The sequence below is a fragment of the Suricata suricatta genome, chromosome X (assembly GCF_006229205.1).
Source record: "Suricata suricatta isolate VVHF042 chromosome X, meerkat_22Aug2017_6uvM2_HiC, whole genome shotgun sequence".
NCBI classification, from domain to species: domain Eukaryota; kingdom Metazoa; phylum Chordata; class Mammalia; order Carnivora; family Herpestidae; genus Suricata; species Suricata suricatta.
Genome location: NC_043717.1, coordinates 60,470,727 through 60,495,796, shown reverse-complemented (window position 1 = coordinate 60,495,796; position 25,070 = coordinate 60,470,727). Strand labels below are relative to the sequence as shown.

Genomic DNA, 25,070 nt, shown 5'->3' with positions numbered 1-25,070 from the left:
CTAACAATTATAAACATCTCTGGACCGGATTCGGGAGCACCCAAATACATAAAACAATTAATCACAAACAGAAAAAAATCTTATGATAAGAATGTGCTAATTGCAGGGGATTTTAATACTGCACTTACAGCAATGGATAGATCAACCAGACAGACGATCACTGAGGAATCAATGGACCTGAACGACACATTCGAACAGATGGAATTGATAGATATATTTAGAACTCTGCATCCTGAAACTAGGGAAGTCACCTTCTTTTCGAGTGCTCATAGCATATTCTCCAAAACTGATCACATACGGGGGCTTGAAGTAGCCCTCCATAAATATAAACAAGTTGAGATCATACCATGCACTCTTTCAGATCACAATGTTATGAAACCTGAAATAAATCACAGGAAAAAGTCTGGAAAACCTCCAAAAATGTGGAGGTTAACAACCGTCCTACTAATGAATGATTGAGCCAATCAGGCAATTAGAGAAGAAATTAAAAAAATATATGGAAACAAACTAAAATGAAAATACAACAATCCAAACTCTCTGGGACGAAGCACAGGCAGTCCTAAGAGGATAGTATATTGCAATCCAGGCCTATTTCAACAAACTAGAAAAAGCGCAAATTAAAAACCTAACAGAGCACCTAAAGGAACTAAAAGGGGAACAGCAAGAGCATCCCAAACCCAGCAGAAGGAGATAAATAATAAAGATCAGGGCAGAATTAAACAAGATAGAATACCAAAAAAAAAAAAATAAATAAAAACCCAACCCCAAAACAGTTGAACAGATAAATGAAACCAAGAGTTGGTTTTTTGAAAAAAAGAAACAAAATTGATAAACCTATACCAGGCTCCTCAGAAAGAAAAGAGAGAACACCAAAATAGACAAACTCATGAATGAAAATGGATCTGTTACAACCAATGCCTCAGAAATAGAAGTAATTATTAGAGAATACTATGAAAAACTATAAGCCAACAAACTGAACAATCTAGAAGAAATGGACAAATTCCTAAACACACATGCACTACCAAAACTCAAACGAGAAGAGATAGAAAATCTGAACAGACCCATAACGAGTGAAGAAATCAAATAAGTTATCAAAAATCTTCCAAAAAATAAGAGCCCAGGTCCAGATGGCTTCTCAGGGGAATTCTACCAGACATTTAAAGCAGAGTTATTACCCATTCTTTTCAAGCTATTCCATACAATAGAAATAGAAGGAAAACTTCCAAACTCATTCTACGAAGTCAGCAGCAGTTTGAAAGGCTCTTGGCTTTAGCCAGGTCTCATCCTTTAAGACTCCATGGTAGGGAAGGACACTTACCTTGTCAATATCACACCCCCTGTCCCAACATGCTCCTGAAGACTCACTGCTATCCAACCCATCCCACTTGGAAGGAGTCCCTTTAAAGTGGTGCCTGTTGTATCTTATTTTGCAACAGTGACCAGCACCACTCCAAAGTGACCCTTGCTTTAAGGATAGGAGAAGACAACCAAACATACTGCAGCCCCCAGCCTGAGGCAGACAACTGATCTGGTTTCTAGCCTTGGCCACCAAGAAAACCTCATGGGGGCAGCTCAAGGAAAGAGTCCTGTAGTTCAAGCTCACGGCAACCTCCACAGACAAACTAGAGGAAAAATCTGGTCTACCTGTGGGCCCTGATCACCAACAAAAGCCTCGTAGGGGAAAATTCAGGAAAAGCAACCTGCAGTTCAATATGACCACAGCCTTGCCTGGTAAATGGGCTGATAGCAAGTATAGTATCTGAGCCAATTTTAAGCCAAAGGCAGCCCAAGCCCTGGTCCTTAATAGGACAGGGATCAAAATTTTCTGTCTAGCAGAAATTTCAAAGCATTGAAAGTGACATAATAGATTCAAAATAATGACATAAGAAAACCTACAGGCAAGAATCCTCCATCCAACAGGCCTATCATTCAAAATAGAAGAAGAGATAAAGAGTAGTTTTGCAAACAAAGATTAAATAAATTCCACTAAATGATCCTTATAAGAAATGTTAAAGGGAATCTCTGAGTGGAAAGGAAAGGCTATATCAGGAGTAAGAATATTAGAAAAGAGAAAAATTTACAGGTAAGTACAAACATAATAAGGATAGTTGATTGGTCACTTATAAAACCAATATGGAAGTTATAGCACAAAGCAGTAAAATCAATTATATGTATAAAATTATTCATAGGACTAATAAAATAATGTAAAGTATCACATATACATAAATCATGATGAAAAGTAAAGACTTAGTGCTTTTAGAATGGGTTCAAACTTCCATCAACTTAATATAGACTGCTATATTCATAGGATGTTATATATCAACCTAATAATAACCACAGATTAAAAAAATGATCTAGATATACAATAAATGAGTGAAAGAATCCAAGCATATCATTAAGGAAAACCAGAAAACCACAAGGGGAGAAAGCTAAAGCAGAAAGGAACAGAGAAGAGCTACAAAAGCAGTCATGAAAGAAGTAACAAAATGGCAATAAATACATACTTATCAACAATTAATCTGATTATATATAGAATAAATGTGTCAATCAAAACACTTAGGATGACTGAATGGATGGAAAAATAAGATCAATCCATAAGCTTCCTACAAGAGATTCAGTGAAAGTGAAAGGATAAAAAAAGTATTTATAGTGCCAATGAAAGAAAAGCTAGGGTAAAAGAGTAAAAGAAAGCTAGGTTAACAATATTTACATTGAACAAAATAGACTTTAATACAAAGTTTGTGACAAGAGACAAAGAAGGATACTACACAATGATAAAACTAAGACTCCAACAACAAATATAACAACTGTAAATATATATGCCCCCAACATCGAACTACCCAAATACATAAAGCAACTATTAAGAGATATAAGGAAGAAAATGACGGTAATGCAATATAGCAGAGGACTTCAACACCCCACTTATATCAATGGATAGATCATTCAGACAGAAAATCAATAAGCAAATAGTTGCTTTTAATGACACATTGCATCTAACAGATATATTCAGAGAACACCATCTAAAAACAAGGAATGCACATTCTTACCAAGTACACATGGAATACTGTCTAAAATATATCATATGTTAGGGCATAAGCAAGTAACAACAAATTCAAAACCTTTGAAATCATATCATGCATGTTTTCACACTATAATGCTGTGAAAATTGAAGTCACTACAAGAAAAAATTTGGAAAGAACACAAAAAAATGGAAGTTAAGTGCATCCTACTAAAGAATGAATAGCATAGCCAGGAAAGTGAAGAAGAAATTTAAAAGTACATGGGATCAACGAAAAATAAAGACACAGCAGTCCAAAACCTTTGGGATACAGCAAAAACTGTCCTAAGAGGGAAGTATATTGTAATACAAGCCTACATCAAAAAGCAAGAGAAGTCTCAGATACACAACTTAACTTACACCTAAAGTAGTGAGAAAAGGAACAGAAAATAAAGTCTAAAGCCAGCAGAAGAAGGGTAATTATAAAGATTAGAACAGAAACAAATGATACAGGAATAACAACAACAAAAAACACTAGAAAAGATCAACAAAAATAAGAGCTAATGTTAGAATAAATTAATGAAAGTGATAACCCCCTAGCCAGACTTATCAAAAAGAAAAAAGAAAGAATCCAAATAGATAAAATCATGAATGAATGATGAGAGATTACATCCAGCATCACTGAAATACAATAAAGTTTAAAGAATATTATGAAAAATGAAAAATTTTGACCCAATAAACTGTGCAATCTGGAAAAATGAACAAATTCCTGGAATCCACAAAATACCAAAACTGAAGAAAGAAGAAATAGAAAATTTGAACATACCCGCACACAGCAAGGAAATTGAATCAGTAATCAAAAATCTCCAAAAACAGACAATAGTCTATGGCCAAATGGTTTCCCAGGAGAATTCTACCATTCATTTAAAGAAGAGTTAATACCTATTTTCCTCAAACTGTTCCAAGAAATAGAAATGGAAGGAAAACTTCCAAATTCATTCCATGAGGCCAGCATTACCTTGTTTCCAAGCCAAAGACCCCCACTATAAATAATTACAAGAAGATAACCCTGATGAACATGAAAACAAAAATTTTCCACAAGATACTAGCAAATCGAATCCAACAATACATTAAACAAATTATTCTCCATAATCAAGTAGGATTTACTCATGGGCTGCAGTGCTAGTTCAGTATTTGCAAATCAATCACTACAATATACCACATTAGGAAAAGAAATGATAAGAACCATATGATCTTTTAAATAAATACAGGAAAAGCTTTAGGCAAAATACAACATCCATTCTTGATTAAAAATTTCAAAAAGGAGGAAAGATGGAACTTACTTCAACATCATAAAGGCCATATACTAAAGACCCCCAGCTAATATCATCTCCTATGGGGAAAATCTGAGAACCTTCCCTCTATGGTAAGGAACAATACAAGGATATCCACTCATACCATAAATATTTAACATAGTACTGGATGTCAGCCTCAGCAAACAGAAAACTAAAACAAAAGATATTCAAATAAGCAATGAGGAAGTCAAACTTTCACTATTTGCATATGATATGATACTCTATGTTGAAAACCTAAAAGACTCTGCTAGAATTTAGTACAGTCTCAGGATATAAAGTCAATGTACAGAACTCTACTGCATTTCAATAAACCAATAATGAAGCAGCAGAAAAAGAAATCAAGGAATTGATCCCATTTGCAACTGCACCAAAACCATAACATAAATAGGAATAAACCTAACCAAGGAAGTAAAAGATCTATACTCTGAAAACTATAGAGCACTTATGAAAGACATTGAAAAGGACACAAAGAAACAGAAACTCATTCCTTGTTAAAGGACTTGAAGAAACATTGTTAAAATATCTAAGTTACCTAAATCAATATACATATTTAATGAAATCTTTATCAAATTTCTACCAGCATTTTTCACAGACCCAGAACAAATGATTCTAAAATTTGTATGGAATGACAAAAGACCCTGAGTAGACAAAGCAATACTGAACAAGAAAAACAAAACTAGAAGCATCACAATTCTCGGTTACAAACTTAATACAACATTGTAGACAGCAAGACAGTATGGTATGTCATAAAAAAGACACATAGATCAATGGAGCAGAATAGAAAGCCCAGAAATTCACTTATAAGTATATGGTCAACTAATATTTGATAAAGCAGGAAAGAATATCCAGTAAGGGGAAAAAAAAAGTCTCTTCAACAAATGGTGCTGGAAATTCTGAACAGCAATGTACAGAAGGAAATCGAACCACTTTCTTACACAATATACAAAAATAAATTCAAAATGGATAAAAGACCTAGATGTGAGACAAAAAAAAACTATCCAAATCATATAAAAGAACACAGGCAGCAAATTCTTTGACTTCAACTGTAGCAACTTCTTATTAAACAAGTCACTAGAGGCATGGGAAACAAGCAAAAATGAACTATTAGGACTTCATCAAGATAAAAATTTCTCTGTAGAGAAGGAAACAGCCAACAAAATTAAAAAGCAACCTACATCAGGTGATGGGCATTTAGGCTCTTTCCATGATTTTGCTATTGTAGAAAGTGCCGCTATGAACATTGGGGTACATGTGCTCCTATGCATCAGCACTTCTGTATCTTTTGGATAAATCCCTAGCAGTGCTATTGCTGGGATGGATCAAAAAGATGTGATATATATATATATATACAATGGAGTACTATATGGCAAAGAGGAAGAATGAAATATGGCCATTTTCAGCAAAGTGGATGGACCTCGAGGGTGTCATGCTAAGCGAAATAAGTCAGGCAGAGAAGGATAGATACCATATGTTTTCACTCCTAGGTCTAACAGGAGAGACCTGGCAGGGGACCATGAGAGGGGAAGGGGGAAAGAGAGCTGAGGAGAGTGAGGGACACAGATCATGGGAGACTACTGAATACTGAAAACGAACCATGGACTGAAGGGGGAGGGGAAGGGAGGGAGGGGGTGATGGTCATGGTGGGGGGCACTTGTGGGGGGAAGCACTGGGTGTTATATGGAAACCAATTTGATAATAAACTATTAAAAATTAAAAAAAATAAAAAACAGCCTACAGAATAGAAGATATTTGCAAATTACATACAGATAAAGGTTGAGTATCCAAAATATATAAAGAACTTATACAATTAAATTCCCCAAAACAAATAATTCAGTTAAGAAAGGGGCAGAACAATTGAATACACACTTTTCCAAAGAAGACTTCCAGATGGGTAACAGAAAAATAAGACTTTCAACATCACTCATAATCAGGGAAATACAAATTAAAACCATGATAAGATACCACCCCACTCCACCCCTGTCAGAATGGCTAAAATGAACAGCATGAGAAACAAGTATTGATGAGGATGTGAAGAAAGGAGAACCCTCTTGCAATGTTGGTAGGAATGCAATCTGGTGCAGCCATTCTGGAGAACAGTATGGAGGTTCTTCGAAAAACTAAAAATAGAACTACCCTACTATCCAACAATTGCACTATTAGGTATTTACCCAAGGGATACAAAAGTACAGATTCGAATGGATACATGCACTCAATGTATATAACAACATTATCAAAAATAGAAACTTCTAATTTCTGTATAAGTCTAATTACATGAAATAGAAGTTGGGGTTTTGATTTTTTACTTTGCTTTTCTGTTTGGAGTGTCATTGTAATTGCTGTATTGTAAATGATGGAAAATAATTGCCTATGTTAGAGAAATAAATTGTGTTATGTTAAAAAAATAAATTAATGAAAAATAAAATAAAATAAAATGCTTATGGAAAAAATAATAAACTATAACTTAGTTATTCTAACTCTTCAGAATAAAGGGAATAGTAATTGAAAAGTAAAAAACAAACAAACAAACAAAAAACTGTGGAAAGAGTCCAAATGTCTATTGACTATTGCATGGATAATGAAGAGGCGTGTGCATGTGTGTGCATGTGTGTGTGTGTGCGTGCGCGTGCATGTGTGTTCAGCCATCACAAAGAATGAAATCTTGCCATCTATATTGACATGTGTGGAGCTACAGTGTATCATGCTAAATGAAATAAGTCAGTCAGAATAGGATGAATACTGTATGATTTCACTCATATGTGGAATTTAAGAAACAAAATGGATGAACATAGGTCAAAGGGTGAAAAGAGAGAGAGAGAAACAACCTTAAGAGACTCTTCAAGATAGAGAACAAACTGAGGTTTGACAGAGGGAGGTTGGTAGGGGATGGACTAGATGGGTGACGGATATTAAGGATGGCACTTTTTGTGATGAACACTGGGTGTTATATGAAAATGATAAATTACGGAATTCCACTTCTGAAACCAATATTGCACTGTATGTTAATTAACTAGAATTTAAATATAATTTTTTCTTGCTTACTTTCTTTTTAAATTCCAGTATAGTTAACATACTCTTATTAGTTTCACGTGTACATTATAGTGAGTCCACAATTCCATACATCGCCCAGTGCTCATCACAAGTGCACTTCTTAATCCCCATCACCTATTTCACCCATCCCCTTACCCACCTCCTTTCTGGTAACTATCAGTTTGTTCTGTATACTTAAGAATCTGCTTCATGATTTGTTTCTCATTTCTTTTCTTTGTTCATTTGTTTTGTTTGCTAAATTCCACATATAACTGCAATCATATATTTGTCTTTTTTTTACTCATTTCACTTAGCATTATACTGTCTAGCTCCATCCATGTCATTGCAAATGACAAGATTTTGTTCTTTTTAATGACCGAATAATATTCCATTATACATGAACACCCAATTTTAAATTTTTATTTATTTTAATTTCATATTTTTTTAACATTTATTTATTTATTAAATAATAGTTTATTGTCAAACTTGTTTCCATATAACACCCAGTGGTTCTCCCCACAAGTGCCCCCCCTCCATTACCATCACCCCCTTCCCCCCTCTCCCTTCCCCTTCAGGCCTCGGTTCATTTTCAGTATTCAATAGTCTCTCATGATTTGTGTCCCTCTCTCCCCAACTCTCTTTCCCCCTTCCCCTCCCTATGGTCCTCTGTTAGGTTCCTCCTGTTAGACTTATGAGTGCAAACATATGGTATCTGTCCTTCTCTGTCTGACTTATTTCACTCAGCATGACACCCTCGAGGTCCATTCACTTTGCTACAAATGGCCATATTTCATTCTTTCTCATTGCCATGTAGTACTCCATTGTGTGTATATACCATATCTTCTTTATTCATTCATCAGGTGATGGACAATTAGGCTCTTTCCATGACTTGTTTATTGTAGAAAGTGCCACTATGAAATTAGACCACTTTCTTACACCATTCACAAAAATAAACTCAAAATGGATAAAGGACCCGAATACATTTTTTTTAAAGAGAGAAGAATCTTATTTATATTGCACAAAACAGAATTAAATATCTAGGAATATATATAGTGGTAAATGACATGGACTCCAAAAAGTATAAAGCGTTAATGAAAGAAATTGAAGATGACACAACCAAATGGAAGAATATTCCATGTTCCTGAATCAGAAGAACAAATATTGTTTATATGTTTACACTACTGAAAGAAATCTACAGATTTAACGCAATCCCTATCAAAAGACCAATTGCATTTTTCACAGAACTAGAACAAAGAATCTTAAAATGTGTGTAATCACAAAAGACTCTATAAATAGTCAAAGCAATTGTGAGAAAGAGAAACAAAGCTGGAGGTATCACTATCTCAGATTTCAAGATATACTACAAAGCTATAGTAACCAGAACAATATAACTCAGACACAAGAAGAGACACATAAATCAATGGAAGAGAATAGATTGCCCAGAAATAAACCTAGGATTACATGGTCAATTAATCTTCAACAAAAGAAGCAAGAACACACCATGGGGAAGAGACAGTTTCCTCAACAAATGGTGTTGAGAAAACTAAACAGCTATATGCAAAAATAAATAAATAAATAAATAAATAAATAAATAAAATTGTACCACTTTCTTACACCATATACAAAAATAAACTTAAAAATGATTAGAGACATACACATGAAACCTGAAAGTATAGAACTCCTTGAAGAAAATATCAGCAATAATCTGTTTGGTATCAGTTATAGAAACATTTTTTTCTAGATATGTCTCCTTTGGCAATGGAAACTAGAGCAAATTTAAATTATTGGAACTATACAAAATGCATAACTTCTCTACAGTGAAGGGGAATAGCAACAAAACAAAATTATACCCAAATGAATGAGCGAGAATATTTGCAAATAATATATCTGGTAAAGGGTTAATACCCAAAATATGTAAACAATTTATACAATTCAATATAAAAATAATCCAATAAAAATATGCAGAAGACATGTGTAGACATTTTCCAAAGAAGAAATACAGATAGAAAAAATAAAACCACATATAAATATGCTAAACATCATTAACCATCAAGGAAATGTGAATCAAAACAACAGTGAGATATCATCTCACACTTGTCATAATGGCTAAAATAAAAAATAGAAATAACAAATTTTGGTAAAGATTTAGAGAAAAAGGACTCCTCATGCACACTGTGTGGGTATGCAAATTGCTATATTCACTGTGGAAAAAATAAGGATATTTCTTCAAAAATTAAAATATAATTACCATATGTTCAGTAGTTTGATATTTACCCAAAGAAAACTAAAATGCTAATTTAAATAATATATGCACCACAACGTTTATTGCAGCATTATTTACAATATTCAAGATACAGTAACATTCTCAGTGTCCTCTGATAGGTAAATGAATAAAAAAGAACTGGTATATCTATACAATGGAGTAATACTCAGCCATAAAAAGGAACGAAATCTTCACATTTGTAACAGCATAGGTGGGTTAGAAGACATAATATTAAATGACATAACCCAATCAGAGAAAGACAAATACCATGTTTCACTCATATGTGGAATTTAAGATACAAAACAAATACATGGAATAAAAGTGGCAAACAAAAGAGACACCCTTATATAGAGAGAATAAACTGTGGTTTTCAAAGGGGAGGTGATGAAATGAATAAAGGGGATTAAAAGTACACTTAACTAATGAGCACTGAAGAATATATAGAATTAAAAATTTTTTATACTGTATACCTGAAACTAATATAACACTGTATATTAATATGCTTGAATTATTTTCTTTCATTCCTGGTTATGTATAATGACATGCTTTACTAACATAAGTTCAAAATGTCAATTCTTTGCAACCAGGAGTATAAACAGAGGAGATCTTGAAACAGGGCATTAACCCTAATTATGTCTATTGTGAGAATCATTAACATTCAAGGGGGGAAGGGAAGTTCTTTGAGCACATACTAAAACAGACCAAAGGCCCATTGCACTGTTTGCTTATAATTCTCCAGATAACAATGAGAAAAAATACATATGTGTCCTTTTGAGACTTGCACTTAGAATGCACAGTTCCCTTTTGTGACTTCCCACGTTTTTTTCATATGCCTTATTCTTTGTTCATTTTGTGTGAATAGAAATGTTTGGAAAAACAGATGTCAGAAAATCCATTAGTGCCGTATGATCTGCAGTTCTTTAGAGAAACCATATTCTTAACCAACCAAATATATCCCATGTGCTGCTGTTGGAAATGTGGATCCAAGAATGAAAAAATAAATAAAGCTCACTGCCTACATGGAGCCTAAATTCTTGTTGTGATTATAATTAATAGACAAATGAATAAATATCGAGTTTTAAATAAAGATATGTTCTATAAAGAGAAATAAAGTAGGGTTCAGTGTTGGGAGATTCACTGGACACTTCCTTAGGGGAGGAGATAACAAAATATATGGTAGTCAGAGAAGGTTTCTCTGAAGAGAAAATATTTAGGCTGAAATACTAAATGTTTATAATGTTTAGATCATGCAAAGATCTAGGGAGGAGCAGAGGAAACAGCATACATAAATCCTGGGCCAGAAAACAATCTTGTTCTGTATAAGAAATAAACAAAATATGCTAGTTTGGCTAAATTATGTAAGAAAAGGGGAAACATAGTACAAAATGATGGTGGAAAATAGGTAGGGTCTAGATCATGTAGGATTTGAAAATCAGGATAAGGGTTTGAAGCAATAGAGAATAGAGATAGCAAGACTACTTAGTAACTTTTGTAGACTTTCAGGAAAGATGATGATTGAAACTATTAAAGTAGTAGTAATTAGGATGCAGAAAAGTGGACTGATTTAGGATATATTTTGGAGGTAAAGTATGGAAATTTTACTGGTTGATCAATCACATGTGTGAAATGAGGAAATGGATGAATCATAGATTATATGCAGATTTTAAAAGATCAAATGGGTGGATGGTGGTACTATTTACTAAGATGGAGAATATTGGGGAGGTATAGGTTTTGGAATGGGTTGAGAGTTGTTAAGATATGTTAAATTTGAGATGCCTAGATGAGTTCACAATGAAAATTTCAGGTAGATGATTAGATATAAGAATTGGTATGTCACTGGAAAGGTCAAGCTAGACATTTTAATAATGAAAACATAGATGATATTTAAAGCCATTAGATTAGATGATTTTACCAAAGGAAGGTTATAACGTCCAGATTCAGCTCAGGGCATGACATCACGGTTCATGGGCTCAAGCCCTGCATCAGGCTCTGTGCTGACAGCTAGCTCAGAGCCTGGAGCCTGCTTCAGATTCTGTATCTCCCTCTCTCTCTTACCCTCCCTGCTTGCGCTGTCTGTCTCTGTATCTCAAAAATAAATTAAAAAACATTAAAAAAAAAAAGGTCAGGAACCAAATCTTGGGTCATTGCAACATCAAAGATGAGGAAAGGAGTTTACAGTATGAGTGGCAAAAACTACATGTAGAAAGAAACATGATAGTAGAGTCCTAGAAGTAAAGTGCATATTTATTTAGGAAGAGAGAGAGGCTATTTTAAATGCTGTTGGATATGATGAGAGAGGATAAACCAGTGGATTTGGCCACAAGCAGATATTTGGTAATCTTGGAAAGAGCAGTTTCAGTAAAGTGATAGAGATGGAAGAGCCTTAATAAATGGTAGCTATGCACATGGAAGTTTATTAAAGAGACAGTCTGAATACAAGCCCATAACATACCCTGAAAAATTTTTTCTACAATTAAAACCTCAACTGCTTTTCTTCTATTTTACTTATTTTCTTATAATGAGAAAATACTCATTAAAAATAATCCAGTTACTTCAAGGTCTTTTTTATTGATTTACTTTAAAATTTAGCCACCAACACATTCTCATTTCTTTTAAGTCTTGTGCTAGTGGCCACTCACCCATTGATTCAACCTCCAAGACTTGCCCTTTACCAAAGAAATCATGAATTAGTTTCAAGTTTCAGCTTGGAGAAAAATGGACTTAAAATCCAGGATTTCTGACAGGTTTTTTTTTTGAAGATTTCTAAATAAAAATAGGAAAATATAAGAAGAGACAAACGGAGATCTAGACATAAAATTTTATTAAAAACCAAGGATAGAAAAAACTTGGAATAGAAGGTAAAGGAAAATCCCCACAAGATGAGAAGAGGAAGTAGAAGCCATTTGAAAAGAAATAAGAGTAGGAAAACAGGAAGAGGAGGAAGGGAAAATTTAAATAAAATGAATATTTAATTAATATGAGAAGCTCAAGTTTAAGACTCAGCAACATCTACATGTGCTCTGAATTTAGCACGACAGAGAACATCAGCTCTATCATACTGAGAATTGAGAATAAACATGTGAAGGCAGAGCACCTAGGCTGATGCCCAGAAACCATGCAAATGAATTACACCCCAACCAAAGTCCAGAAAGAACCAGAAATGGTGGACAACATGGGGAAGAGGTGACCCTACATTCAAACTGAGATGTTTACTTAAGCTTCCCCTTACAGCAAGATTTTGGAGGAAGGGGGATGGAAGAGATGATCTCCTGAAGGAGAGAAAAGAAACTAAATTTACATAGTATTTACTCCCCAAAACAGCGAATTAACCTGAAAAAGACTGTTATAAACCAGAGGGATCTAGTTAATCCTAGCAAGTTAACTTTTTTCCTGATTATTAGTAACAATGATGAATTATAAATAAGTTTAGTTCAGATATAAATTAAATAACTTAATTGTATATTTGAATCCTTGTATGTTATGTTTTTACCCTGCTATGAATAGGGCTTTTTTTTTTTTTTTTAGTTTTTACTATATTTAGCAACTTCTTAGGAAATGTCTTTATATCTCATTAAAATTTGTCACTGTAGACGTTTTAGTCAATTTTCAATTTTTATTTTTTTTAACAATAGAAGTTAGCCACTCTTGTAATATTCTTTACAAATAAATTTAAATGTTTCCTGGGGCACCTGAATGGCTCAGTCGGTCAAGCATCTGACTGGCTCAGGTCATGATATCGTGGTTGGTGAGTTTGAACCCCTCATCAGGTTCTATGCTGACAGCTCAGAGCCTGGAGTCTGCTTCAGATTCTGTGTCCCCCTCTCTCTTTGTCCCTCCGCCACTTGCGCTTTGTCTCTGTCTCCCAATAATGAATAAACATTAAAAAATTTTGAAACGTTTCCTTAAGTTACAAGCCAGTTCTCTGTTCCAGGGTAAGTATTATTCTTAACTTTTTGACATTTGTTTTTCAACTCTTTTGAGTCCTTTTGAAGTACTCTCTCTCTTATGTGTTAGTCTCTAACTTATCAATATCCCAGTAAAATTGAACTATTCTTAAGGAAAATATAAATTCAAAGCTTTAAAACATTTTTCATTGTAGTTCATTTTTTTTTCTAAAAACAAATCACAGTAAACATACCAAAGGAGCATATCTTGGTTTTAGAGGTGGAGGAGGCATGTTGCACTGACAGGAACGTTTGACCTTGGTTGATGGTAGTAAAGGCTCACAAGAAAGTAGTGGTGGTTTTTCTCTTGATGGGGGAACTCTGCCTATACCTACTTCCCCCTCTTTTCCTTTGAATGTAGTCTTTTTGGATGAAATTTTGATTTCTCTCTTTAGTTCTAGGGCTTCCTTCTTTGAATCTGTAGATGTGGCATCTGATTCATCAAGTCTTTTCTTTTTAGCCTCAAGTTTACATAGTAAGTCTTCACATTCAGCATCTGAACTTTTGAATGATTTCTTTGAGTCTTTCTTGAAAGACTCATCAGATTCAGCATCAGTAGACTCTATACTTTTCCCTGCATCCTGTTTCTTGGCATCTTTCTTCGAATCTCTGTTAGCTTTCTTTGAATCATACTTATCTTTCTTTGACTCCCAATCAGATTCAGTTTCAGTAGACTCTTCAGACTTCATTGCAGACTTACTTCTGTAATCTTTCTTTGAACTTCTCTTATCCCTTTTTACATCTTTTTTACCCTTTTTTGAACCCCATTCAGATTCAGAATCAGCATCAGTAGACACCACATCCTTCTTGGTGGGCATTTTCTTGTCATTTTTCTTTGAATCTTTCTTAACCTGCTTTTCACCTTTCTTCCAATTTTTTGTCTCCAGTTCAGACTCAGATTCAGCATCAGTATACACTGCATCCTTCTTTGTATCTTTTTTCTTATAATTTTTCATTGAATCTTTCTTAGCCTTCTTTGAATCTTTCTTTCCTTCCTTTGTTTCTACAGATTCTGCATCAGTAGACTCTGTGTATTTCTTTGCATCTTTCTTCTTGCTGTCTGTTTTGGTACTTTTCTTATATTTCTTTGCATTTTTCTTTGCATCTTTTGAATCTGCAGATTCAGCATCAGAGCTCTTCTTTGCATCCTTTTTTGTGTCCTTCTTTGAAGACTTCTTTGAATTATTCTGAGAGTAATTATTTAACCATATATCCAATTTTATGGATTCAGTACCAGACTCCTCAAAATACAATATGAAATCCATATTTAAACTATTTTTTAAGCAAGCCTGTGATTGGACATCAGAATTGCTTTTGGAGTCCTTGGAATGTTTCTTTGCACATAGGTATTCATTATCTGTCTCCTTATAATTCTTTGAATCTCTCTTATCATTTTTTGGATCCATTGAGACTGTCTTAAAATCTCTGGATTCTGGATTTGTTTCCAATTTCGACTTTGAGTCTTCAGATAGTTCACTTTTATATGATAATTTTGATAGGCTTTTACCTGTTTTATTTCCTCTTTCAGGTTCCTCATTGTTTACTGTTTTGGATTCTTTGTTTTCCTTGGAAATTCTTTGCAAAGTTCTTCCGTTTTTGTCATCTTTTGACTTTTTGGATTCTCCATTTTCAGGATAGTTTTTAGGAGTATAAGGATTTCTGAATGGAGCCTGTCTCCTTACTGTTAAATTAACAGATGGCCTTTTGTATTTTTTTTTTAAAGAATGCCTTATATGAGCTGGCTTCTCAACTTCCTTTAATTTTCTTTTTTCATGTCTCTGAAAAGATTAGTTAGAATAATTTTAAGCACTTTTGAATGAATTTTACATATATGTATATTTTTTCAGAGAGAGAAAGAGAGCAAGTGGGGATGGAGCAGAGGGAGAAGGAGAGAGAGAATCTCTAGCAGGCTTCATGACAAGCACAGAGCGCAATACATGGCTCAATCACACAACCATGAGATCATGACCTGAGCCAAAAATCAATCAGTCAGACTCTTAACCGACTTAGCTCACCCAGGTGCCCTGAATGAGTTATATCTTTTTAATATTGAAACATGAAAATAGGCTAGCTTTTTATTAACCATCTAGTTCAAATGGAAAAAAATCAACATTCTCTGTGTGTTATGTATGTGAGATAACTCGATATTAGAAATAAAATGACTTTAGAATAAATGTTAGGATTTTATCAATGACTTATATAGGGATTGGAGCAGGCCCATAATGATCTATGACATTTAAGGGCCCATCCTCACAATTGATAGTGGGCTCCATTTCAATCCCTGTATAGGAGAAATCATTTGAAACATTTTGTGCACCTTTCATCCGTAAATTAGCTCAAAAATAAGCTGATTCCCATAAAGATTGTCATGCCAATTCTTATGATAACCATAGACTTCAGGCTTTCGTCTCACTTTGTACTCCTCCTTTCAAGGTCTCTGATCAAAACAAGAGACTGAGAGCCCTGGTGTGAATTGTTTACCCAAACAAGGACATACAATAAAAAATTTTTTTTATCTAATTAATTTGTGTAGTGGTACTGTATTTGTTTTTTAAATTCTAGCCCCGAATCTGTCAAATCTGGTTTTCATAGTGGTCTGATACAATAATTTTGCATTTAGCTCTTATTTTCCTTTAACTGTTCTGTAGGGACTTCACCAATGAAACAGTCATATGAAATTAAAGGAATACCATAAAGAGAAGCATGAAACTTGGATCAATATAGATGTAGAAGTGACACTCAAATAAATCCATTGATTGTAACTCTGATTTGAGTGATGTTTTTGAAACATATTTCAATATCTATATGGGTGACCTCTGTAAGCTAGTTTTTCCTTTTCCTAACTAATAAGGTATTGACACTTTCTATAAAAGAGGTAAAAGCATGAATGTCCCTGTATCTAATATCCTGAGTGCCAGATTTAAAGAAAATGGAGAGGTCCTGAAACCTATCAATATTGGCTCATGTTCTAAGATTCAAATTAAAAAAATTTTTTTGTAGCTAGTAAACATTTCCTGAGAGATCTCACCAGTTGCAGCATTAGGTTTTGTAGCTTTCATTGCCAATCAGCTATACAATGCCTTTGAAAAGGAGAATTATGTCTAAATACAAGTATATCTGAAACAGATGGAGGTAATTTGTTGTACAGGGAATTATAAATTTGAAATATCTGCTTCCAAAAGGAATTAAAGTTCAAATTATATATTTTTATTTAAATTTGTATACTGTATAATCTTAGATTTAGTTAAAAATGACATTTTCAATACTTACGGGAACTGAGATTTGTAATTCTGAAGGTCTTGATCTCTTTTTTCTACCTGGCTGGAGTGGTTTGGGAAATGTCAAAGTAAAGTAATTTTGATTCCATAATTTTTTGCTTGATTCACTGACTAAAATGAATGAGGACAATGCACAAGTTAGTTAATAGCTAGACTTCCATCAGTACTGAGATATTATTGAGTAAGAAATATATCAAATAAAAGTTGGGGATTTGAGTTTTTACCTTGCTTTTCTGTTTGGACTGTAATTGTAACTACTGTAGTGTAAACGATGGAAAATAATTGCATATGTTAAAAAAATAAACAGAAAAAAATAAATAAAAAAAGAATAATAAAAAATAAATAATAAAAAATTAAAAAAAGAAATGTATCATTTAAGTTAAACTAAGTTATAACTCAAAATACAGCTTCCCTTCCTGGATTCTTTGGTTTATTTGCATATCGATTATGGAAAAAAAGTGATTTCCCCATTTTTCACTAAATTATGTGTAAAATTATACTTGTAAGTTTATCTTCTGATTTAAATTGGTTTTCACAATTTTTACTTTAATCATAATAGTTAGTATAATACAATAAGTAGGGATGGAAAATAGAGAAAAATTTGCTGTTTACCTTTCAAACATCATCTTCTGTAGTTTGACTTATTTTCTTTATGTCATTTTGGTTATCTTGCAGACAATGTGACTTCTATAATTCCCATAATATCACAATGCATAGCATAAAGTAGTCCCTAAAGTCTATATTGATTAAATCTGATCATATATTTTAGGAAGTCTCTGACCCCAATGACATCCAAGCCACAAAATATTAGAACCAAAAACCCAAATACTGAATTTAGTTTAAGGAAACCTATCTACAGAATGATAAATACACCCTTGAAGCATCTAGAATAAATTGATAAAACTATCTGGATAGTCTAGCATCAAAAGAAGAAATGGTGAGGTAACACAGGATAGTTTTCCTGGAGATAAGAAGACTAATGAGAGATGTTATAACTATATTCAAATATTTAAAGAACTGTGATATGAAACTGTAGTTGTAATAGTAACAATATAACTGCAACTACTAACGCATATAGTGCTTACTATTTGTCAGACTGTTTTAAACAGTTTTGATTTACACAACAACCCTTTGAATTCGATAATATAGTTTATAATTGCTTCCATTTTATAGACATACAAAAATGAAGCACTGAGAGAGGTTAAATTGCTTGCCAAGACTCATAAAGTGGATGAGCTAAGATTCAAAGACAGATAGTTTGCTTCAGAGCCCATGGTCTTGATCACAATGTTAGAGACTTTTTATATATATTTCCTGAGGGGAGAACTAGATCCAGTGGGTAAAAATTAGATCAGTGCAGGCAGATTTCAGTTCAATATATAAGAAGAACTTTCCTTATGTTTTGGCTGTTCAACAAAATTGTATGTCCACTTTCATCATTTTGAGTATATATTTCTTTTCTACTTTGGGTTTTGTAATTTTTATTTTTAAACAAAAGGAAATTTATGCAAATAAGATTGGTTGTTAAAATGAGGAAGAACAAACTAAATATTTCCTTTTTGTTTATTTATTTATTTAGAGAAGGTGAGAGAGAGAGGGAGAGAGAGAGAGAGAGAGAGAGAGAGAGAGAGAGAGAGAGAGAGAGAGAGAGAGAGAGAGAGAGAAAATCCCATGCAGGTTGTGTTATATTAGCAGAAAACACAACATGGGGCTTGATCCCACAAACCATGAGATAAAAACCTAAACTGAAATAAAGAGTCAGACACTTAACTGACTGAGCCACCCAAGCATCCCAATATTTTCTTTTAAAATAGCTAGTACAAACCCACATCAAGGTCAGAAATGCTTTTAAAACACATACATTTCAAACCATACATATACATATACACACACATATAGGTTTTTTTAATTTTAAGAAAAAATCAGGGCACTTTATACTTTACCACCTTGAATGGTTATTGGTTCCCCAAAACAAAAGTTATCTGTCACCAGAAGAATTTTGAATATGATCTAAGTAATATTGAACTTCAAAGGGTCTATTCTTACTTGATATGGAATTATCATACATTCTGATGTTTACTTCTCGCCTGTTTAAAAAAAAAGCTTCAATTAAATTTGTGCTATAGTTAATAATAAGTAATAGTAGTAATACATCAATAATTATAACACTACAGTACAATATACCAGTGAGAATGCTTAGTATTAAAAAGACAAAAAATTACGTGTTTTTGAGGATGTGGAGACAAGGAAATATTTGCGCACTGTGGATAGGAATGTAAGCTGGTGTGACCACTATGGAAAACAGTATGGAGGTTCCTATAATATCTAAAAATAGAAGTAACATATCATCCAGTAATTCCACTTTTGGGTATTTACGTGAGGAAAACAAAACATTATTTCAAAAAGATATATGAACCACTATGTTTAGTGCAGCTTTCTTTACAATAGCCAAGATATGGAAACAATCTAACTGTCCATGCACAGATGAATGACTAAAGATGTACTGTATATAGTCAACCAAAAAACAATTAAATATTTCCATTTGCAGCAACATGGATGGACATAGAGGGTATTATATGAAGTGAAATAAGTCATTATAGAAATAAAAATACTACATAATTTTGCTTATTATGTGGAATAAAAAAAACCAAACAATGAATACATAAAAACAGAAAGAAATGCATAAGTACAGAGAACAAGCTGGTGGTTGCCAAAGGAGAAGAAGGTGGTAGGATGAACAAATTAGGTGAAAAGTATTAAAAGGAACAAACTTTCCATTATAAAATAAATAACAGAGGTGAAATGTATAGCACAAGGAATATAGTCAATAATATTTTAATATGTAGTATAGTGACAGATGATAACTGCATTTATGGTGAGCACTCTATAGTGTATAGAATTGTTAAATCACTATGCTGTACACCTAAAACTAATATAATATTGTATGTAAACTATATTTCAATAAAAATGTAACATGGGGCACCTGGGTGGCTCAGTCTGTTGGGCGTCCGACTTTGGCTCAGGTTATGATCTCAGAGTCCGTGGGTTCAAGCCCCGAGTCGGGCTCTGTGCTGACAGCTCAGAGCCTGGAGCCTGCTTCAGATTCTGTGTCTCCCTCTCTTTCTGCCCCTTCCCTGCTCGCTCTTGGTCTCTCTCTCTCTCATAATAAAATAAAGATATAACAATTAAAAAAAGAATAAAAATGTAACGTAAATTTTGGGGTGCCTGGGTGGCTCAGTCTGTTGAGCTGCCAACTCTCCATTTCAGCTCAGGTCATGATATTGGATTTGTGAGATCAAGCCCCACATAAGGCTCCTCACTGAGTTTGGAGTCCACTTGGGATTCACTCTCTACCTCTCCTTCTCTGCTCCGCCCCAACTGTGTGTGTGTTCTCTCTAAAGAAATACACATTTAAAAAAATAACATAAAATTTCAAGCATGCCAAAATACTATATACTTCCTATGTATTATTCAATATTGTAATAACAAACACATTTTGCATTATAAACATCAATAAACATATACTAAAAATACTTTTTAAATTTGTACTATGGATAATGATTATAATAAATACTATTGTTGGTACGCCTTCAGTATTAACTCTTTGAGGAATTTATTAATTTGAATATAGTCAACACAATATTACTTTGGCTTCTGTTGTACAAACTAGTGATTCAACAGTTTATACATTGTTATGTTCACAAATGTAGCCCTATCCATCCCAATACATTGCTGTTAAAATATAACTAACTATATTCCTTATGCTATGCCTTTTATTCCCATAAATGTCAATGATCAGTTCTCTGCATTTATCGGTCTGATTCTGCTTTCGTTTATTACTTTGCTTTTTGATATTTCACTTATGAAAGAAATTATGTGGTATTTGACTCTCTCAGCTTGATTTATTTCACTTAACATAACACCTTTAAAGTCAATCCATGCTGTCTAAAATCTCATCCTTTTGGGGCACCTGGGTGGCTCTCTTGGTGAATTGTACGAGTTCAGACCAGGTCATGATCTCATGGTTCATGAGTTCAATCTCCAAGTTGGGATCTGTGCTGACAGCTCAGAGTTTGGAGCCTGCTTCAGATTTTGTGTCTCCTTTTCTCTCTGCTCCTCTCCCGCTTGTACTTTCTCTCTCTCTCTCTCTCTCTCTCTCTCTCAACAATAAACAAACATTAAAAATTTGTTTAAAAAATAAAATAAAATTTCATCCTTTCTAATGGTTGCATAATATTCCACTGCACGTGTATACACAATTTCCTTATCCATTTATCTATTCATGGGAAAGTTAGTGGCTTCCACATCTTGGCTATTGTAAACAAAGCTTCAATAAGCCTAAGGGTGCATATGTCTTTGTGAATTATTATTTTTGTTTTCTTTGTGTAAATACCCAGCAGTAAAATGATTTGACCATAGGGTATTTTAATTTTTAATTTTCTTCAGGAACCTCCATACTGTTTTCCACAGTGGCCATACCAATTTACATTTCCACTGAGAATATACAAAGAAGGATTCCTTTTTTCATCACGTTCTCTCTTGTCATATCTAATGTTATTTCTTGTCTTTTAACCATTTTAAAGTTATAAAGTGATATCTCATTGTGGGTTTGATTTGCATTTCAGTGATTATTAGTGATGTTGAGCATCTATTAATGTGTCTCTTGTCCATGTGAATGTCTTCTTTGAAACATTGGTAAGGAAAGAACAAATAAGACAAAAAACACAGAGGGAAGCAAGTCGTAAGAGACTCAAATACAGAGAACTGGAGAGGAGGTGGGTGGAGGGATGGATTAAATGGGTGATGGGTACTAAGGAGAGCACTTTTTTGGATGAACACTGGGTGTCATATGTAAGAGATAAATCACTGGGTTCTTCTGAAGCCATGACAATCCTGTATGTTAATGCACTTGAATTTAAATAAAAAAAAATAAAAGGTTATTCAAGTCCCCTCTATTTTTTTCAATCAGATTGCTTGATTTTTTAGTTTGGGTTGTATACGATTTTTATATGTTTTCAATATTAACCCTTTATCAGGTATATCATTTGCAAATGTCTTCTCACGTTCAGTAGGTTGCTGTTTTGTTTTGCTGATACTTTCCTTTGCTGTGCCAAAACTTTTTTATTTTGATGAAGTCTCAAAATTTACCTTTGCTTTTGCTCCCCTTGCCTTAGGAAACATACCTAGAAAAATATTGCTATGATTGATTTAAGAGAACTTATTGCTTGTATTATGAGTAATTATTGCCTATATTATCTTCTTGGATTATGATGATTTCAGGTCTCATATTTTTAGGTCTTTAATCCATGTTGAGTTATTTTTATGTTTCTGTTAAAAGGTGATCCTGTTTCATTCCTTTACATGTAGCTTTCCAGTTCTCTCAGCACTACTTATTGAAGAGACAGTCTTTTGCCTAGGGTATATTATATATTTTGTGTCTCTTTATTGAAGGTCTCATTGAGTTATTCTACTCTTTTCTCCAGCCTGACATCTTTATAATCATTACTTTACTTTATCAGGCATATTGTTTATGCTTATTTCATTTAGTTGTTTTTATGAAGTTTTTTCTTTCTTTTCTTTGTTTTTTTTCTTTCCTTCTTTCTTTCTTTCAGAGAATAATCTTCTATCTTTTCATTTGTTTGAATTTCTGTGTTTGTTTCTATATATTAGGCAGAACAGTGACTTTTTCGAAACTGAAAGAATGGTCCTGTATATGGTTGTCCTCTATGTAGACTGTGTGGTTGGTGACTTTTTCTGGCTGGCTAGAGCTAGAGTTGCCATAGACTGAGAGTCTTGGAGATGAAGACATGTAATGGGAATCCTGTCAGGACAACTAAAAGTGAAGTGTATGCCGGCAGGGGTTTCACAACATTCTACACACTGAGGTCACTGTAGTAAGAGAGCTAAAGCTGAAATGGGCATAAAACATGGTGTTTTGGGGCCCTCTGTGCAGGAAGTGCCTGGCACAGTGGCTGGAGCTGATATAATGTGCAGTGAGGAGGTCCCTGAGCTCTCCATGCAGAGGGTGCCTTAGCAGAATAGTTTAAACTAAAGTGGGTAAAAGTGAAGGCACCCATAACTGTACAAACAAAAGTATCTTGGGCGGATAACTGAAGACCAGAATCTACCCCAGGTACCCCCAGGTATAAGGGGGCCCACACAGGGAAGACAAATTACCATAACATTTGGCTTTGACAACCAGAGAAGCTTAACAATCAGGGGGAATTACTGGAACTTTCAATACCTGGGGAACAAAAGAATAAAAATATGAGAGAGAGAGAGAGAGAGAGAGAGAGAGGCAAACCATAAAACATACTCTTAACTATAGAGAATAAAATGGTTTGCTGGAGGAGAGGTAGGCAGGAGGGTGGTCTATATGGGTGATGGGTATTAAAGATGAAGCACTAAATTCTGCTCCTGATACTAATATTACAGTGCATATTGACTAACTATAATTTTAATAAAAAATTGAAACAAACAAATAAGAAACCAGGAGCTCAGTTCTGAGAGAGCTAGGAAGGCAGAGTCCCTGCCACTAAAGATACAGCACAACAAACAACCTTGTTGAGATGCATTATAGATGCAACGGCTTTGAAAACAGTTGGAGTGGGGCCCCCGGGTGGCTCAGTTGGTTAAGCACCCGACTTCGGCTCAGGTCATGATCTCATGGTTCGTGGGTGACAACTAGCTCAGAGCCTTGAGCCTGCTTCAGATTCTGGGTTTTCCTCTCTCTCTGACCCTCCCCTGCTCTCACTGTCTCTCTCTGTCTCTCAAAAATAAATAAAAAACATAAAAAAAAGAGAATCAAGCCTCTTAAAAAAAGAAAACAAAACACTTGGAGTGTGCAGGAAGGAAATTTATTTACTAATCTCAGAGCATGTGATGGAGGGCCAGGGGTCTTTGCAGGAACTTCTCCAAGAACAAAAGAACTGACAAGTACCATTTCCTTCCCCCACCCCCTAACTTAGATACAAGGACAACAGCAGAAACCAGTAGAGTACATACTCTTTCCATATCATTTGCTAATAGTCTTCCCCAACCCTATTATGAGCTCTTGCAGAAACATTCCTGCTATCTAAGCTTCAGCAAGAGTTTTTCCAGGTAGATGCAGCCTCCTCTAGCAGCAAAAGTGTGCAGAACTTGCTGGCACTGTGCTTCCAGACCACATGTTCTCCTGTGGATCTTCTGCTTCCAATATACCCTTGCCCACAGCCCATCCAAAGCAATGGTAAAAGCAGCTTCAACAGGAGCCAGCATCTTTCCAAAGTGATTCCTGGCCTGCCAAGAGGGGAAGATAACTACACACACAAATTCAACGGTGACTCAAGAAGTGCGCTGGGAACAGACATCAGGTCTGACTGAAGGCCTTGCCCACCAATAAAAGTTTATCAGGGGACAACACAGGAAAAGTATGTTGCAGTTCAGTGCCACTAAATCTCTGTCAAAGGCCTAGTCTGACTCAACTTAATCCCAAAGCAGGCCCAGAGTGGCCCATTAACAGCACAGGCACCAAATATTCCCCACCAAGGCAAAGAGAGCCATTGCAGATTATTGGACTGGAGGTAAATGTGGTTCAACCACAACAGTAGGTCACTTGAATCAACACAGGAGACACCTCTGAAGCTTGAGTTTCTGGCAACCAGAGAATATTGCACTGCTGATACTAAAGGATTTCTCATTCATAAGACCACTACTTTCAAGAGTAAGAGAGGTAGATGACTTTCTTAAGACTTTGAAACAGACATAGGAAGTTAAACAAAATGAGGAGATAGAGAAATATGTCCCAAGTGAAAAAATAGGACAAAATCACAACAGGAGAGTAAATGAAATATATGTAAGTAATATTACTGATAAAGAATTTAAAATAATGGTCATAAAGATACTCACAGTACTTGAGAAAAAATGGAGAACTTCAGTGATATAAAGCAATAGAAACCATTACAAAACAACTAAGATGAAGAATTCCATAACTGAAATTAAAAGTACACAAAATGGAATCAATAATAGATTATAGAAATCAGAATAAAGGATCTGTAAGACAGAGTAATGACAAAGTATTCAAGCAGAGACAGAGAAAAAAGAAAAGTATTGAGGGGACTCAGCAACACCATTCGGTGTAATAACCTTTGCATTATACGGATCCCAAAAAGAGAAGCAAGAGAAGAGGGGGTAAAGAATTTATTTAAAGATATAATAGCTAAAAGC

At 34.4% G+C, this 25,070-nt stretch overlaps 1 protein-coding gene across 3 annotated transcripts in view; it reads right to left on the bottom strand.

The window, feature by feature from the left end:
* The window catches only part of CYLC1 (cylicin 1), a 58,422-nt gene that overhangs the window by 7,776 nt on the left and 25,576 nt on the right, over window positions 1-25,070 (bottom strand). The window contains exons 3-6 of one of the 3 annotated variants that reach the window (XM_029930447.1): window positions 23,043-23,109; window positions 18,912-18,952; window positions 16,858-16,976; window positions 13,782-15,365 (exon numbers count right to left, since the gene is read on the bottom strand). In XM_029930447.1, coding sequence (XP_029786307.1) covers window positions 13,782-15,365; window positions 16,858-16,976; window positions 18,912-18,952; window positions 23,043-23,050 — 1,752 coding nt within the window. In that variant the 5' untranslated portion in view covers window positions 23,051-23,109. The remainder of the gene's footprint in view (window positions 1-13,781; window positions 15,366-16,857; window positions 16,977-18,911; window positions 18,953-23,042; window positions 23,110-25,070) is intronic. The other 2 variants (XM_029930446.1, XM_029930448.1) reach the window with 2 other exon arrangements.